Source organism: Neoarius graeffei, chromosome 21 (genome assembly GCF_027579695.1).
Source record: "Neoarius graeffei isolate fNeoGra1 chromosome 21, fNeoGra1.pri, whole genome shotgun sequence".
Classification (NCBI taxonomy): domain Eukaryota; kingdom Metazoa; phylum Chordata; class Actinopteri; order Siluriformes; family Ariidae; genus Neoarius; species Neoarius graeffei.
Genome location: NC_083589.1, coordinates 4,424,998 through 4,444,361, shown reverse-complemented (window position 1 = coordinate 4,444,361; position 19,364 = coordinate 4,424,998). Strand labels below are relative to the sequence as shown.

At 39.6% G+C, this 19,364-nt stretch overlaps 2 protein-coding genes across 5 annotated transcripts in view; both read left to right on the top strand.

Moving 5' to 3' along the window:
* Window positions 1-9,229, top strand: part of lin7a (lin-7 homolog A (C. elegans)) — a 94,085-nt gene extending 84,856 nt beyond the window's left edge. For 2 of the 3 annotated variants that reach the window (XM_060903796.1, XM_060903797.1), the window contains exon 6: window positions 3,615-4,184. In XM_060903796.1, coding sequence (XP_060759779.1) covers window positions 3,615-3,639 — 25 coding nt within the window. In that variant the 3' untranslated portion in view covers window positions 3,640-4,184. Of the gene's footprint in view, window positions 1-3,614; window positions 4,185-9,175 lie in introns of those variants that run through there. The other variant, XM_060903798.1, reaches the window with a different exon arrangement.
* rps16 (ribosomal protein S16) overlaps window positions 1-19,364 on the top strand; it is a 457,927-nt gene that overhangs the window by 330,624 nt on the left and 107,939 nt on the right. The window lies entirely within an intron of this gene.

Genomic DNA, 19,364 nt, shown 5'->3' with positions numbered 1-19,364 from the left:
TTATTGCGTGTTTATTTATTGTGCAGCAGGGGGCGCTACAGTTACCAGGTGAGAACGATTATTGAGTGTTTTATTGTGCAGCAGGGGGTGCTACAGTTACCGGGTGAGAACGATTATTGGGTGTTTATTTATTGTGCAGCGGGGGGGGCGCTACAGTTACCAGGTGAGAACGATTATTGGGTGTTTATTTATTGTGCAGCAGGGGGTGCTACAGTTACCGGGTGAGAACGATTATTGGGTGTTTATTTATTGTGCAGCAGGGGGCGCTACAGTTACCAGGTGAGAACGATTATTGGGTGTTTATTTATTGTGCAGCAGGGGGCGCTACAGTTACCAGGTGAGAACGATTATTGGGTGTTTATTTATTGTGCAGCAGGGGGTGCTACAGTTACCGGGTGCGAATAGTTATTGCGTGTCTACTTATTGTGCAGCAGGGGGCGCTACAGTTACCAGGTGAGAACGATTATTGCGTGTTTTATTGTGCAGCAGGGGGTGCTACAGTTACCGGGTGAGAACGATTATTGGGTGTTTATTTATTGTGCAGCAGGGGGCGCTACAGTTACCGGGTGAGAACGATTATTGGGTGTTTATTTATTGTGCAGCAGGGGGCGCTACAGTTACCGGGTGAGAACGATTATTGGGTGTTTATTTATTGTGCAGCGGGGGGGGCGCTACAGTTACCAGGTGAGAACGATTATTGGGTGTTTATTTATTGTGCAGCAGGGGGTGCTACAGTTACCGGGTGAGAACGATTATTGGGTGTTTATTTATTGTGCAGCAGGGGGCGCTACAGTTACCAGGTGAGAACGATTATTGGGTGTTTATTTATTGTGCAGCAGGGGGCGCTACAGTTACCAGGTGAGAACGATTATTGGGTGTTTATTTATTGTGCAGCAGGGGGTGCTACAGTTACCGGGTGCGAATAGTTATTGCGTGTTTACTTATTGTGCAGCAGGGGGCGCTACAGTTACCAGGTGAGAACGATTATTGCGTGTTTTATTGTGCAGCAGGGGGTGCTACAGTTACCGGGTGAGAACGATTATTGGGTGTTTATTTATTGTGCAGCAGGGGGCGCTACAGTTACCGGGTGAGAACAATTATTGGGTGTTTATTTATTGTGCAGCAGGGGGCACTACAGTTACCGGGTGAGAACGATTATTGGGTGTTTATTTATTGTGCAGCAGGGGGCGCTACAGTTACTGGGTGAGAACGATTATTGGGTGTTTATTTATTGTGCAGCAGGGGGCGCTACAGTTACCAGTTGAGAACGATTATTGGGTGTTTATTTACTGTGCAGCAGGGGTGCTACAGTTACCGGGCGAGAACGATTATTGGGTGTTTATTTATTGTGCAGCAGGGGGCGCTACAGTTACCGGGTGAGAACGATTATTGGGTGTTTATTTATTGTGCAGCAGGGGGTGCTACAGTTACCGGGTGCGAATAGTTATTGCGTGTTTATTTATTGTGCAGCAGGGGGCGCTACAGTTACCGGGTGAGAACGATTATTGGGTGTTTATTTATTGTGCAGCAGGGGGCGCTACAGTTACCAGGTGAGAACGATTATTGGGTGTTTTATTGTGCAGCAGGGGGTGCTACAGTTACCGGGTGAGAACGATTATTGGGTGTTTATTTATTGTGCAGCAGGGGGCGCTACAGTTACCAGGTGAGAACGATTATTGGGTGTTTATTTATTGTGCAGCAGGGGGCGCTACAGTTACCGGGTGAGAACGATTATTGGGTGTTTATTTATTGTGCAGCAGGGGGCGCTACAGTTACCGGGTGAGAACGATTATTGGGTGTTTATTTATTGTGCAGCAGGGGGCGCTACAGTTACCGGGTGAGAACGATTATTGGGTGTTTATTTATTGTGCAGCAGGGGGTGCTACAGTTACCGGGTGAGAACGATTATTGGGTGTTTATTTATTGTGCAGCAGGGGGCGCTACAGTTACCGGGTGAGAACAATTATTGGGTGTTTATTTATTGTGCAGCAGGGGGTGCTACAGTTACCGGGTGAGAACGATTATTGGGTGTTTATTTATTGTGCAGCAGGGGGCACTACAGTTACCGGGTGAGAACAGTTATTGCGTGTTTATTTATTGTGCAGCAGGGGGCGCTACAGTTACCGGGTGCGAACAGTTATTGCGTGTTTATTTATTGTGCAGCAGGGGGCGCTACAGTGACCGGGTGAGAACAGTTATTGCGTGTTTATTTACTGTGCAGCAGGGGGCGCTACAGTTACCGGGTGAGAACGATTATTGCGTGTGTATTTACTGTGCAGCAGGGGGCGCTACAGTTACCAGGTGAGAACGATTATTGGGTGTTTATTTATTGTGCAGCAGGGGGCGCTACAGTTACCGGGTGAGAACGATTATTGGGTGTTTATTTATTGTGCAGCAGGGGGCGCTACAGTTACCGGGTGAGAACGATTATTGGGTGTTTATTTATTGTGCAGCAGGGGGTGCTACAGTTACCGGGTGAGAACGATTATTGGGTGTTTATTTATTGTGCAGCAGGGGGCGCTACAGTTACCGGGTGAGAACGATTATTGGGTGTTTATTTATTGTGCAGCAGGGGGCGCTACAGTTACCGGGTGAGAACAATTATTGGGTGTTTATTTATTGTGCAGCAGGGGGCGCTACAGTTACCGGGTGAGAACGATTATTGGGTGTTTATTTATTGTGCAGCAGGGGGTGCTACAGTTACCGGGTGAGAACGATTATTGGGTGTTTATTTATTGTGCAGCAGGGGGCGCTACAGTTACCGGGTGAGAACAATTATTGGGTGTTTATTTATTGTGCAGCAGGGGGTGCTACAGTTACCGGGTGAGAACGATTATTGGGTGTTTATTTATTGTGCAGCAGGGGGCGCTACAGTTACCGGGTGAGAACAGTTATTGCGTGTTTATTTATTGTGCAGCAGGGGGCGCTACAGTTACCGGGTGCGAACAGTTATTGCGTGTTTATTTATTGTGCAGCAGGGGGCGCTACAGTGACCGGGTGAGAACAGTTATTGCGTGTTTATTTACTGTGCAGCAGGGGGCGCTACAGTTACCGGGTGAGAACGATTATTGCGTGTGTATTTACTGTGCAGCAGGGGGTGCTACAGTTACCAAGTAATTATTGTGTTAAATATGTGGAATTATTTGCCACAAAGAGCACCACATTTTTAAAAATCCTTAATGATCATTTGTTGTCCAGCAGGGGGCACCAGGTTTATTTAATAAGAGTCATTTTTCATTATATATAACAAATAATTAATTAATGGTCATTTCATTACCCTGAAGAATTCCTGAGTAGTAACGTGATTGTACCTGCTATTATTGTTATTATGACTCTTTTACACAAATAATAAAGAATTAAAGTCAGCACTTCATCAGAATAACTGATTGCTCGCTAGCTGCAAGTTTTTATACCATTTTATATCACAACCTGACAGTCTGGCCTAAACATGCTAATACTATACGTTCATGCTAAATAAGTGTGCTGTGTGATTTAGGGCACAGTCATAGCCTTAGCATTTGCTTTAGCCCTAGTGTTTGATTTAGCCTTAGCGTTTGCTTTAGCCTTTAGCTAACACTCAGGCTCTCAGCGTTTGTTGCTTTGCTACTTCACAGGTTGTTCCAGAAGAAGAAAAAGTAAATGACACACCACAAGCTTTATTTGAACTTCACAATCTGCAGACGAGGGTCACGCTCTTTTCCAGCGAAGACCACTCCCCCTCGTTTTAGTGTACTACCTACAGTTTGACAACATCCTGATCGTAGACACCAGTGCTCGCTACAAGTACACACAGCTGCAGAACTATGAAAGCGAGCACAGCGTAACTTTCACGTCTCCTTTTTCCCACCAGTCATGACCTGTTCCAAAGAAAACATCCCGCTTGTAGTTTGATTCGTGCTTTAATTTGTGTTTTTAAACCAGTCTCTTGTTTAGTCGCCACTTTCTATGCTAATTTATTAACAGACTCTTCTGGTGCTTGTGTCTGTGAGAAAGAAAATAGCGTCTTATGTCGTCTTTTACTGGATAAAAGTGAGGTATTTTATACCGTATTGTAGCAAAAAAAAATTTTATATGAAAAAGTGTAGATTTAGCAATAAATACTTCAGTTGGTTTTCAAAACATTATAAGAATTCTGTGCAAATTCTATTTAACACCAAACGCAAGTTTCTGAGAAAGGAGCGGGCTTGTCTAACAACAAACAGCAGCTAGTAGAGCATGAACGCGAACTGCTAATGTCCCAGCAGGCTTTAGCTACCATCTGCTGTTAGCCTTGTTCATGGACAGTCACGGTTCATGGCAAGTAAAATTAACTGTTAACTTTAGAGCATGGAGCAAAAATGCTAATATAGTTAATGAAAGACAAGCTAACAGAGCGTTAAAGATAACTGCTAGCATCACTGCTAGCTAACTGCACACTTTCACACTTTTGTGCTTGTTAACATTTCTTATGAGCCATGTTATCATTTTAGAACATCCGGTGTAAATAAAATTAAATGGTACATGCAACCGTTGGGATAAAAATCGCAAACAAACACACATACATACAAAAAAACCAGACGCTAGCAGAGCATGAACACTGACTGCAAGGATAAATACCCCAGATTTGTTGTTAGCCATGTTAGCATATGTAAGCATTTTGTACAAATACATTAACAGGTCATCGACATAATCACAGTATGGAGCAAATATGTTCATAAAATATAAATAGTGAAAAAATGCTAGCAGAATATTTAGCATTACTCATAGCATTTCTGTTAGCTAGCTACATGTTTTCGCACTCGAGTGCTAGTTAACGTTTGATGTTAGCGGTCACTGACATTCTGTACAAACTTAAAGGTAACATGAACATGGCACATGAAGCTAAAAATGTTGGGACAAAAATTCTGTTGCTAACAACAAATATTAGCCTGCAGAACAGGGCAATTAGCAGTTTAGCATGACTAACTTTGTGATTCATTACGTAGCATTTTGGCTCCATGTGAAAAATGAAACAAACCTGTTTTTTCACAGAATAGAGATTCAATATCAACACTGACTAATGCTAATTTGGTGAAATCGACAGTGCGGTTAGTGAGCGACATTTACAAATGTGTTCACGATGCAATTTTACACTAATTATATGATAACGATGATGTTTATAAGGATGTGAATGTCGTACACAGATGTGTGAAATAAATAAATAAATAAATAAATAAATAAGTTCTATAAAATGGTGGTCGTGTAACATAATGCTATTTTATTATTTGTACATTTTCTAGTTTGTGATCTTGAAGAGTTTTTAATTGTAATTCTATTAAATTTTATTCTGTATATGGAAACTGAGTGTCTCGTTTAATCAGAACCAGAACCTGATCCGTCCGTTATTTTCTCCCCTTCTGACAATCATTCTTCATTGAGACTGACACACAACGTATGAATCAATTGACACCTTAAATGACTCTTTAAACGAATCTTTCAAGGAATGGTTCAGGGAAAAATCAAACGTACACAACATTTTCTAATTGATTAACCGAGAAAAGCCGAGCTTCTTCAGTTTTGGAGTAGAGCTACAATGCTAACGTTGCTAACATTAGCCTTATGTACTGTATATGCGCAGGTTGTTTGAACAGCTCAGTCGCAGGGGTTTAATTTGTGGGTAACCTACATAGCAAGAAAAACTCTGAAGTAAAAGAAATCCGATGAAATTATATTTCTGTAGAAATTCTGTACGGAAAATTTTTTCTTTTTTTTTCACAGCATGGTGTGACCTGATAGCCAGTGTTAGCCTGCTGACAAAATCTCAGCTAGCTAACGGTATTTGAGTGGAAAATATGGCTGAAGTTAGCATATTTTAATAAATAGCTTGAATAAGTTAGCTTTTTTGGTAAGAAAATGTTCGAACGAAATTATATTTATAGTTAATATGAAATTAGCTAATTTCGAGCTGCTACATTATGGTACGGTTAGGCTAATGATACTTCAAGCGATTTAATTATCTCAGATTATCGGAGCACTGGAGTCGAGTCAATGCTAATCCTGCGGTTGATCTTCATTACTCAAGGTTTCAAAAGGTGCACAGATAGTAACTTAAAATTTACGAATGTTAACGTTAAGCACTACCTTATAAAGTGTCATTGAGCTTAATGATCAGAGTTGGACAGTAACGAAGTACATTTACTTGAGTTCTGTACTTAAGTACACTTTTTGAGTATCAGTACTTTACTTGAGTATATTTTTTTGGAAACTTATGACTTTAACTTCACTACATTTGAAAGGCAAATATCGTACTTTTTACTCCACTACATTTCTGTCAAGGTCCTCGTTACTTGTTACTATGAAGCAGCTTTGAAAGCGAATGTTTTTCCTTTTCTTTTCTAAAACGTGATGTTTTTTTCGCAGGTGACACTGAGACAGTCTATCAGTAATCACTAGGGTCACGTCACGTCCATCGACAGTATAAAATCAAGTTCAATGATTTCTCCGCAGCGTTATTTAACACGATCAGTTGATGGTAGACTGGAAGGAGGCGGTTCTTCTGGGGAATGCACGCACCTATGGCCATACCTAGAACCCACGTTTCAGTTTTCTGAAAGGAATAAAGATTCGTTTCATTTGAAATGTTTGTTTGTTTGCTGAAAACGAACCACATCACGGCCTACAAAAACTCGCCATCCAACCTGCGGAAGCATATTGAGGGATATAAACGTTTTATTCCAAGAGAAAGCTTGCAATGAAGATGTCTGTGCTTTTAGAGCTAGCAGTAATGTTGCAATAGCTATGCAGTCTGGTTAGCCAAATGACTTTCTATGGATTTTCCCGCCAAGTTGCCATCGCCTTGTCCACAGCTAACGTTAACACGTGGCTAGTTAACTTGGACACTGTTAGTTAGCATGTAAACACAGAGTTATGCTAACACGAATAATGTTAACTTATCTGAAGTGCTTTCAGAAATATGTTTTAGTGCAATCTTGCCAAATAAACAGAATGTAGAAATCTTTCTTTTCTAGTAGCGTTAGCTACCCAGTATGATTTCGAGTTTTAAAAGAGTTTGCTAGCTAGCTTAACGTTAAACCACCATGATGCACAGCATGCGTTTATTTTGTGAATTCACATTTCTGTCTTTGGTAACGGCGTTAGGTTTTGTAAGCGTTGTGGCAATAATACAACGATGCATTGACAGAAAATGTACTTTTAATACTTAAGTATTTTTAAAAGCAAGTACTTCAGTACTTTAACTTAAGTAAAAATTTGACTGGACAACTTTTACTTGTATCGGAGTAATATTTGACCAGTGGGATCTGTACTTTGACTTCAGTAATGAAGTTGGGTATTTTGTCCACCTCTGTTAATGATGTCATGAAAGTTAGCGTGTGTGTATGAGTGAGACACAGACTTCTGTTACTCAGCCTCATAACTAAAGAAGCAAAGATCAGCCACCGAACCCGTCCCAAAAACAGATTATCGTGTAACTTTAATTTTGAACTGGATCATTCCTCGTCTCGAAATTGAGTCAAATGAATCGATTCACATTAACAAGTGTAATGTTTAAGGAGTCATTTTGCTTCCAAGAATCATTCTAAAACCTAAATGTGTTTCTGTAAATGGAGTTGTTTTTCCTCTCTGGATTTTAATTCAAATCAAATGAATCAAAACACTGAACAGATTTGTTCAAAAGAATCGACTCAGTAAAGCAAACCATGAAGCCTGGTCTGAATCCGAATGAAACTTTCGGTTCTGTTTTTCTCTGGTTTATTTGTGAACCTGTGAGAGAGCCGATGCAGTAAAACCCGTGCTGTAGGAACCAGACGCTGCTGTGAAGTCAGTCTGCTGTGTGAGCTGTTCCTCGGCTGAGCTTTTCTCTCTGTTTTGTATGTTTTAAACACTTTTCTTATCGACAACGTGCATTTTGAAGAATGTTTAAACTTGTACAGAGAGACAAAAACAATACCAGGTGATATGCAATTGTTATAAATGTATATTATATTATATTATATTATATTATATTATATTATATTATATTATATTATATTATATTATATTATATTTGTATGAATAAATAGATATATGTCTGTGTGTACATCAGTGTCTTGACTGGTTTATCTTCATTCCCGGACCAAAGTCCTGGTTCTTTATATTTTATAGGAATGTTTATTTAACCCTTTGATGCAAAACATATGCACACCCCTTCTAATGCACAACATGGGTCAGAAACGACCCGCATTCATTTTCCAGGTTATTTCATGCTGGCTGAGTTTTTCTTTGCTCTGTCTTTTGAAATCAATTCATTTTATGATTGAATATTCCAAGTATTCTTTAAATATCTTGTCTTTAATTACCACAAATCATTAATTTATTTTTTTTCTTTCCTACTTTATGAACAAAAATACTTTTTATATTACTACACACGGGTCATCCAAGTGTGATTTAAAATTAAATGTCTTAATACTATAATAATAATTTGTTTCAAGTAATTACTTTAGCAGTGAATGGGGCCAGTTATTTATTTATTATCTATGTCGTTAGCTAAGCCAACTACAATAAAATTAGCTAACTAAAGTAGAATATGTCAACAGCTCGGTAGCTAATAGTAATTACTTGTAACTTTCTGACGAGTAATCTACTCACTCTCAAGGGAACCTAAGCATAATCAATATTTTTCTAAGGTAATGTTCGAACAATTGAAAAACATTACTTGCATGTATGAGATGGGCAAAGGGCGCTGTGCTGAGCTGTGAAATGTCCGACACAAGCACAATTCACAGTTCCCACCAAACGCTGGAGTAAATGCATGCGGGTCGGTTCTGACCCATGTGTGTAAACTTGATGTAGAATTACAAAAGCTGTGCTTGTTCATAACTTAAGAAAGGAAAAATAAAAATGATGATTTGTGCTAAACAAAAACAAGATATTTACTGCATATTTGGAAAAGTAAATGACAAAATGAATTTATTTCAAAAGTAGATCATAGAAACACTCAGCCATACATGAAATAACCTGGAAAATGAATGCAGGTCGTTTTTGACCCATGTTGTGCATTAGAAGTAGCCTAGTAAACTAGACCCACCCGCCTAGCGGCCAAAAATATTTTTGCCTAGCGAGTGGGTCTAGCCTCGTACCATATAAACAAAAACACCCCGGGCATCAAATCATGCCCGCCAATCACAACGCAAGGTTTTTGTTTGGATTCTTTGGGCAGGCTTTTGCAGGAGTGACGACAAAGCTGCGCGACGCTGGAGAAAGCACAACAGGAAAGATGGCTACGGCTAGTGAACAGCGTGCGTTTGACTCCGCTTTGGAATCAGTTTTAGAAGAATTAGACTTGGAGTTTTGGTTGAAACATGAGCAGGAAGAGGCTCTCCGCTCATTCCTTTTCAAGAAGGACGTTTTCGCTGTTTTGCCGACCGGCTATGGCAAAAGTCTGATCTACCAGCTGGCTCCGCTCGTAGCCAAAAGGATGGGGCTAGTTTGTGCAGTACGAAGAATTAATAAACAGCTTTGAAACATTACTTTTTGATTGTTTCTTATTTTCCCGTTATTTTAAATTTAAGGGAAATTATTTCACCAAACACCACTAAATAAAAACTCTCAAAAACAGTTTAAGCAAACCCTTGAAAAACACTTGAAAAAAATGAGTGTATGTGGTACAGACTCCAAACTTGTGCTCATTATCTCCAAACTTCTTAATATCTAGAACCTGTTTATTAATTAATACGCATTTTGAAAAATTATTTATTTCAAGGCCTCCCCCACTGCTTTCTGTCGCTCTGACTACGTCACAGTCACTGTAGCGCTGATTGGTCAGAGCGTTGGCCTATACGCACAGAGACAGTTTGAAAGACAGCGGTTTGTTCCTCCTACACGCTTCGGAAATGTCTACGGATCGAGGCCAGACTAAATATTCACATTTAGTCTGGCTTGCCAGGCTACATTAGAAGGGTAGTGATACAAAAAGGGTTTTTATTCAGAAAGTAAGAAAGGAAAAAATAAAATAAGGATGTATGATGATCAAAAACAAGTTAATTGAGGAATACCTTGAATACTGAATGATGGAATTAATTTATTGCAAAGATATAGAAGATAAAAACTCAGCCGGGTCACTTTTGACCCATGTTTTGCATCCAAGGATTAAAACCCTCCAGAATGCATGTTGAGAAAAAGTTTAATAACAATATTTTATATTTTATATAATATTTTAGGGCGGCACAGTGGTGTAGTGGTTAGCGCTGTCGCCTCACAGCAAGAAGGTCCGGGTTTGAGCCCCGTTGCCGGCGAGGGCCTTTCTGTGCGGAGTTTGCATGTTGTCCGCGTGGGTTTCCTCCGGGTGCTCCGGTTTCCCCCACAGTCCAAAGACATGCAGGTTAGGTTAACTGGTGACTCTAAATTGAGCGTAGGTGTGAATGTGAGTGTGAATGGTTGTCTGTGTCTATGTGTCAGCCCTGTGATGACCTGGCGACTTGTCCAGGGTGTACCCCGCCTTTTGCCCGTAGTCAGCTGGGATAGGCTCCAGCTTGCCTGTGACCCTGTAGAACAGGATAAAGCAGCTACAGATAATGAGATGAGATGAGATTTTATCCTTCTGTTTTATTATATACTCTTTTATACTATATTTTACATTATGTATATCCTTATATTATCACTACACTCTCAGAAAATAAAGTATATTATTGTACCTTTAGGGGTACAATGGTTTGTCACTGTGGCTGAACCCTCGAAGGTACTTATTTGTTCCCTTTATATACTACTTGGGAACATATAAGTATCTTTTTGGCCCTAAAAAGGTACACATAGTTACTTTGAGGTCCAGTAATGAGCCCTAAGGGGGTACATTAGTGTAGACTGTACCTTGGGGGACAGAAATGGACTCCTATTTAGTCCATGGGCCAGAGCAGAAGTTGGTACCACCAAAGGTGGCAAAATCTACCAATGATTTTTGTAATCCTCTATGTCTGAGGGATGTGTTTTGGTATGATAACCTTTTCCAAGTGGTAGCTTTGTTGTATTTTTACAAGCTTTTATACCCACACCCAGTACAGTTCGCCATACATGCCTATGTGTAGTTATAGGTGTATGCAAGTGTGTGGGACAATGGGATATGGCTTAATCTATGTTATATTATATGTACACACCATAGGCATTTAGAAAATATAAGGATTAGATCGATAATTTGGCTTTCTATCCATTGCATAGGCCAAAATGTATCAGTCCTACACTTTTTCGCCTATATAATATAGGATTAGATTGAGGCAAAAGACTGAAGGAGGGTGGGTCAAATCCAAACTCTTGCTATTTCACATCTATAGAGTATAGGCTTTCAGAATATATTCTGGGTTAGATGGCTAAATACACATAATAATAATAATAATAATAATAATAATAATAATAATAATAAGTTCAATTTCTATAGCGCCTTTCACAAACCCAAGGACGCTTTACAAAAGAGTTACCACCAAAAAAAAATAGGAAGAATAGTGTGAGGTAAAGAGAAAAGTTTTCAAGTTGGCTTTGAAGGAAGAGAGAGTGGAACAGTCACGAAGCGATTGTGGTAACGAGTTCCAAAGTTTAGGAGCAGCAACACTAAATGATCTGCCACCCATAGATGCCAATTTAAAACGAAGAACAGTCAGAAGTCCACAGACAGAAGATCTGAGGGAGCGGGAGGGACAGTACAAATGAATTAGCTCACAGAGATAGGAAGGAGCGAAACCATGAAGAGCTTTATAGGTTAACAGCAAAATTTTGTATTTGATCCGAGAGATAACTGGCAACCAATGCAGTTGCTGTAAAACAGGAGTGATGTGAGCAGTGCGCTTGGTGAGTGTGAGGATTCTTGCTGCTGAGTTTTGGATGTACTGCAGGCGATTGAGCAATGTGGCAGGGAGACCATAAAAGAGAGAATTGCAATAGTCAAGACGAGAAAAAATAAACGCATTGACCAACATATTGGCATCAGTTTCCAAAAGAAAAGGGCGGAGACGAGCAATATTGCAGAGGTGAAAGAAAGCATTCTTAGTAATTAGTTTAAGATGGGGTTCAAATGTAAGGGTGGAGTCAAAGAGAACTCCAAGGTTTTTTATAACTTGGGAAGGATGAATAGACACACCATCTACATCAATAGTAAAACTGGAGAAATTCTGAACCTGTCTTTTGGTACCTACTAATAGAACCTCCGTTTTGCTAGCATTAAGTTTAAGGCAGTTCTTATACAGCCATTGCTTAAGGTCAGTGATGCAAGACCTTAGCAGCTGAACAGAGGCTATGGAAGGGGTGATAGTGATGTAGATTTGAACATCATCAGCATAACAATGAAAGTTAAGGCCATGGTTACGAATAATCTGGCCTATAGGAGAAACATATAATATAAAAAGAAGGGGACCAAGGACAGAACCCTGAGGCACACCTTGAGCAACAGTAGCAGTGGATGATTTATGAACACCAATAGAAATAAACTGTTGCCTGTTTGCTAGATATGACTGAAACCAGGATAAAGCTAAGCCAGTAATACCAAAAGAAGATAGTCTGGAAATGAGTCTCTCATGATGTACAGTGTCAAAGGCGGCTGTGAGGTCCAAGAGAACAAGGACATCGAGATGACCAGCATCAGTTGAGAGCAGGAGGTCATTAACAACTCTCAAGAGAGCAGATTCAGTGCTATGCATATTACGAAAGCCTGACTGAAAGGGTTCATAGAGATCATTATGAGCAAGGAAAGTATGAAGCTGAGAGGCTACAACTCGCTCCATTACTTTAGCTAGGAAAGGGTGATTTGAAATGGGTCTGTAATTGAACAGTGAAAGAGAATCTAGACCAGGTTTCTTTAGTATTGGTGTAACTGAAGCAATTTTGAGGGAGGTGGGAACAGTGCCTAAAGCAAAACACTGATTAATCAAATGAGCAATATAAGGGGAGATAGCAGATACACAGGATTTAAGAAGTGCAGTGGGTGCAGGGTCCAACAGACATGAGGAGGAGGAGGACTTAGTTATAATTTCTGATACTTTAAAAGAATCAACAGGAGAGAAAGCAGAGAGACAGCAGTCAGCTTTATGAGAAAGAGCTACTAGCGGGACAGAAGAATGAATTTCAGAATGAAAGTGTTGGTAAATACTGTCAATTTTATCATTGAAAAAATCCAAAAAAGCCTGACACTGAGCAGGGGAACTGGGAGTGGTTGAGGAAGGAGGCTGAAGAAGTTTATTTATTGTATTAAACAAAGTTTTGGGTCTGTGATTGCCACTCTTAATGATGTTAGCATAGTAGGAGCTATAACATAACATAGCTATTTTAGACCCATAAATAATAGTTGTCCATTGAAAACCAATGCATTTCAATGTAATGCAACATGCATTACAGAACTAATGTATAGTGGAATGGAGGAAGGTGGAGATGTCTCAATGCACATTATATCACATCTAAATATACCCTTTTATAAAATATATACTTTACTCTAATTAACTGTTTTCCTTAATGATACCAGAACTGTAATATTCGGACATTAAATGATATTAAAAGACAACACATGCAGATTCTGCATAACTGTATTAAATTCAATTTTTCCAATTTGCCTGGAGATTTTTGTCTGAACATTCTACAGTACAACCATAAACTGACAACTTTAGAATGTTAGAGTGTGTTGGTGTTTGCTGAGCCAGTACCTGGAGCAGAAGCTGTCTAGTTAGGCTACAGAACAACAATCAGTGCGTTTACATGCACATAGAGAGAATCGAATTTCTGCCGTTGCTCGACTGAAATCGAAGTTCAAAATGCCATGTATACACCTTAATTCGGCTGAAATTGAACCGAACTGGATTTCTCGGAATCGAGCTACACAACCTAGATTATGCGATTTCTGCCGAGCTACTTAGTGCATGTAAACCCTATCGAGCTACGTATTCAAGCTACTTACTTCAGCACTGCCCCTTCCGGAAGTGACGAGTGACGAGACTACAAGCGGGAAACACAACAGCCTCGGTCGGCATGACAACGGCATGAATCTTTTCTTTTTGTGGCATTGTTTGCACTGTTAAAATTTAGCTCACTTACTGTATCACCAAATACATCTGTACAGCTGTTGCATAGCTGTGAATTGTGTACATAAACAAGTCATTGTATTTGTGTGTGTGTGTGTATATATATATGTCCAACATCTGAAGAATGTCAATAAAAACAAAACAATTGAACTTTTTGTGTGTTTATTAAGACATAAGTTAAATTGTAAGCAAAAAATGGACTTTAGAAAAATATACAATTGTGCAAAATAAGTTGTCTTACAAAACAGTGGTCTGTGCAGGACAGTTTGTAGCCATACAGTCTGTTAGAGCAAGCCTAACAGCTTGAACACGGAACTTGTGAACACAGAACTGGTCCAGTGTTGCCAGATTGGGCGGTTTTAAGTGCATTTTGGCGGATTTGAACATGTTTTGGGCTGGAAAATGTCAGCAGTATCTGGCAACACTGCTGATAACTTTGTTTATACTCTTGAATAGCTCTTTTTCATGATGACAACCGGAAGTGTACCAACACGATGGGGCGTGTAGCGCCACCTGTGGCTTGGGTGCACAATGCACCTCACACAATAACTCGATTTCCTTGTGTACATGTAGGATTGGATTTCTCTGGCACCCCTGCTGGGACCCTTAGCTCGATTACCGACAGCAGCTCGATTTGGATGTGCATGTAAACGCACTGATTGATCATGTCCTTACTCATTCTCACACATCTGAGTCATAACACAAATCAAATTAAACAGGACTCACCTCATGTCCCATTTGTAAAAAGTATCATGGTGTAATCTGGTGACGTTACAACAGCCATTCAGTGCGTTTACATGCACATCCAAATCGAGCTACTGCCGGTAATCGAGCTAAGGGTCCCAGCAGGGGTGCCAGAGAAATCCAATCCTACATGCACACAAGGAAATCGAGCTATTGTGTGAGGTACATTGTGCACCCGAGCCACAGGTGGCGCTACACGCCCCATCGTGTTGGTACACTTCCAGTTGTCGTCATGAAAAAGAGCTATTCAAGAGTGTAAACAGAGTTATCAGCAGTGTTGCCAGATACTGCTGACGTTTTCCAGCTCAAAACATGTTCAAATCCGCCAAAATGCACTTAAAACTGCCCAATCTGGCAACACTGGCAGTTCCGTGTTCACAAGTTCCGTGTTCACAAGTTCCGTGCTCGAGCTGTTAGGCTTGCTCTAACAGACTGTATGGCTACAAACTGTCCTGCGCAGACCACTGTTTTGTAAGACAACTTATTTTGCACAATTGTATATTTTTCTAAAGTCCATTTTTTGCTTACAATTTAACTTATGTCTTAATAAACACACAAAAAGTTCAATTGTTTTGTTTTTATTGACATTCTTCAGATGTTGGACATATATATACACACACACACACACACACACACACAAATACAATGACTTGTTTATGTACACAATTCACAGCTATGCAATAGCTGTACAAATGTATTTGGTGATACAGTAAGTGAGCTAAATTTTAACAGTGCAGACAATGCCACAAAAAGAAAAGATTCATGCCGTTGTCATAATTCGTTGTCATGCCGACCGAGGCTGTTGTGTTTCCTGCTTGTGGTCTCGTCACTCGTCACTTCCGGAAGGGGCAGTGCTGAAGTAAGTAGCTCGAATACGTAGCTCGATAGGGTTTACATGCACTAAGTAGCTCGGCAGAAATCGCATAATCTAGGTCGTGTAGCTCGATTCCGAGAAATCAAGTTCGGTTCAATTTCAGCCGAATTAAGGTGTATACATGGCATTTTGAACTTCGATTTCAGTCGAGCAACGACAGAAATTTGATTCTCTCTATGTGCATGTAAACGCATTGAATGACTAGGCTACTTGTGACTGCTTTTGTGTTTTCTTTCAAACAAACTAAAATGCACAGAATTGTGTAGGTTACAAACTTACAGCAATCAGGTGGAAGAAGTGGAGGAGGAGGAGGAGGAGGAGAACATACATGGCAGTCTGGAATATGATGATAGTGACGAAGATTAAAAAGCTTGCAATGAACAAATAGGTTTGTGAACAGTAGAGGTTTAGTTGCGATTTTACTGTTGTGTGTTATGTTCTGCTGAAATAAAGTGGCACCATTTCCATTCTTTCATTGAAAAGTTATTGTCATTGAATGCTAACTTATGTGAGTGAGATAACACTTGTAATATTCTTCTTTTGCAAATACCCCTCTGATAGACACCTCTTGGCCTAGACCTTTTGCCTGAGTCCTTATTAATATGTTCATCAAACATTTGATCACATTCATCTATAAATACCACTGAAGCAAAGTTGAGTCATTTTTGCAGCCAAGGTATTATGGTCACTATGAAAGTCAAATATGCCTATTCGCCATTTAATCTATATATTTTCTGAAAGCCTAGACTCTATAGATGTAAAAAAAACATGACTTTGGACTTGATGCATCCTTTTCCATCATTAGTTATACAACCCCGATTCCAAAAAAGTTGGGACAAAGTACAAATTGTAAATAAAAATGGAATGCAATAATTTACAAATCTCAAAAACTGATATTGTATTCACAATAGAACATAGACAACATATCAAATGTCGAAAGTGAGACATTTTGAAATTTCATGCCAAATATTGGCTCATTTGAAATTTCATGACAGCAACACATCTCAAAAAAGTTGGGACAGGGGCAATAAGAGGCTGGAAAAGTTAAAGGTACAAAAAAGGAACAGCTGGAGGACCAAATTGCAACTCATTAGGTCAATTGGCAATAGGTCATTAACATGACTGGGTATAAAAAGAGCATCTTGGAGTGGCAGCGGCTCTCAGAAGTAAAGATGGGAAGAGGATCACCAATCCCCCTAATTCTGCACCGACAAATAGTGGAGCAATATCAGAAAGGAGTTCGACAGTGTAAAATTGCAAAGAGTTTGAACATATCATCATCTACAGTGCATAATATCATCAAAAGATTCAGAGAATCTGGAAGAATCTCTGTGCGTAAGGGTCAAGGCCAGAAAACCATACTGGGTGCCCGTGATCTTCGGGCCCTTAGACGGCACTGCATCACATACAGGCATGCTTCTGTATTGGAAATCACAAAATGGGCTCAGGAATATTTCCAGAGAACATTATCTGTGAACACAATTCACCGTGCCATCCGCCGTTGCCAGCTAAAACTCTATAGTTCAAAGAAGAAGCCGTATCTAAACATGATCCAGAAGTGCAGACGTCTTCTCTGGGCCAAGGCTCATTTAAAATGGACTGTGGCAAAGTGGAAAACTGTTCTGTGGTCAGACGAATTAAAATTTGAAGTTCTTTATGGAAATCAGGGACGCCGTGTCATTCGGACTAAAGAGGAGAAGGACGACCCAAGTTGTTATCAGCGCTCAGTTCAGAAGCCTGCATCTCTGATGGTATGGGGTTGCATTAGTGCGTGTGGCATGGGCAGCTTACACATCTGGAAAGACACCATCAATGCTGAAAGGTATATCCAGGTTCTAGAGCAACATATGCTCCCATCCAGACGACGTCTCTTTCAGGGAAGACCTTGCATTTTCCAACATGACAATGCCAAACCACATACTGCATCAATTACAGCATCATGGCTGCGTAGAAGAAGGGTCCGGGTACTGAACTGGCCAGCCTGCAGTCCAGATCTTTCACCCATAGAAAACATTTGGCGCATCATAAAACGGAAGATACGACAAAAAAGACCTAAGACAGTTGAGCAACTAGAATCCTACATTAGACGAGAATGGGTTAACATTCCTATCCCTAAACTTGAGCAACTTGTCTCCTCAGTCCCCAGACGTTTACAGACTGTTGTAAAGAGAAAAGGGGATGTCTCACAGTGGGAAACATGGCCTTGTCCCAACTTTTTTGAGATGTGTTGTTGTCATGAAATTTAAAATCACCTAATTTTTCTCTTTAAATGATACATTTTCTCAGTTTAAACATTTGATATGTCATCTATGTTCTATTCTGAATAAAATATGGAATTCTGAAACTTCCACATCATTGCATTCCGTTTTTATTTACAATTTGTACTTTGTCCCAACTTTTTTGGAATCGGGGTTGTATAATGTACTTTGCATTACATTGAAATGCATTGATTTTCAATAGACAGCTATGGGTTTCGGGTCTAAAATAACTGTGTAATGTGTATTAAGCTATCTCAGCTATATATTTTCTAAAGGTCTTTATCATAGATTTACATAGAAGACTAGATGCCTCGTCCCCGTTGCCCGTCAATGAAGTCGAACGTCCGCACATGGCGGCCATCTTACCTCAGACAGCTGGCTTACCCATTCCATTGTGTTGGTAGCGATATGTACTTTTCAGATGACCGTAACTTCCTCAAATTTCAATCGATATTCAAACGGTTTGGTTTGTTATATATAGAAAAAAAACAAAACGGAAGTATGTATTTATGATATTAATGATGAATAATCATTTTATGTTTTAAAAAAATACATGCTGAAATTCCTGTGCTGTGAGAAGCCTAACACTGCATACTTATGGATAACTGCGGCCTTAGGACAAATAAGCATACAATTTATTTCCAATTTTTAGTGAAAATATTTTTACATGTGATAGGGCCGTAGGGGAAGCTAAAGTTAAATAAACAGCTTACTCACTTCTGAAACTTCAGAAATACCTCATCCACCTCAAAAACCTAATGCACTCACATCATAGCATAATAACAAATGTAACTCACATCATAGCATAATAACAAATGCAAACTCACATCATAGCATAATAACAAATGCACTGCCCGAGTAAGTAATAGTATAAAACAGTGACAGCGACTCACGGTAGTTTGTGACAAAAAAAGCATTTAATTAATCACATGTGGTTATACTTCCAAGGATAAAAAGATATCTTTACATTTACAAAAAGAACATTCAAAGCTGATTATCATGTCAAAGTCAATTAGCACAGAAGATTGAAATTTCATTTGACTAGGCTCCAATGTGCAGTTAAAATAAAACTAAACATACTGATATAAACATCTACAATTAAAACACACACAGACACACACATCATCTTGTCATCAAAGTCAGTACTTTGATTTCCTGTAAATCATAATGTGAGTGCTGGGCTGGGCTTGCGTAAGTCTTCATACCCCTTGAAAATTTTTACACTGTATATTTGGCTAATGCCCTTTAAACAGTACTGCTTTGTTGTGCTTCTATCTCATGCTGTTGTTCTGGAAGGAAAGGGTTGTCATCTTGGCAATGTGGTGGAGTCTAAGCTTAAAAATAGGGACACAACCAGTGTTTTAAATTAACCAACCCGAAAATGAAAACCATGTGCAAGTGCAACTTCAGTTATTGAAAATATTATCCCATGACCTTCCATGTAAAATTACTTGGTGCTACGAGCTAGCCTAGCATGAAACA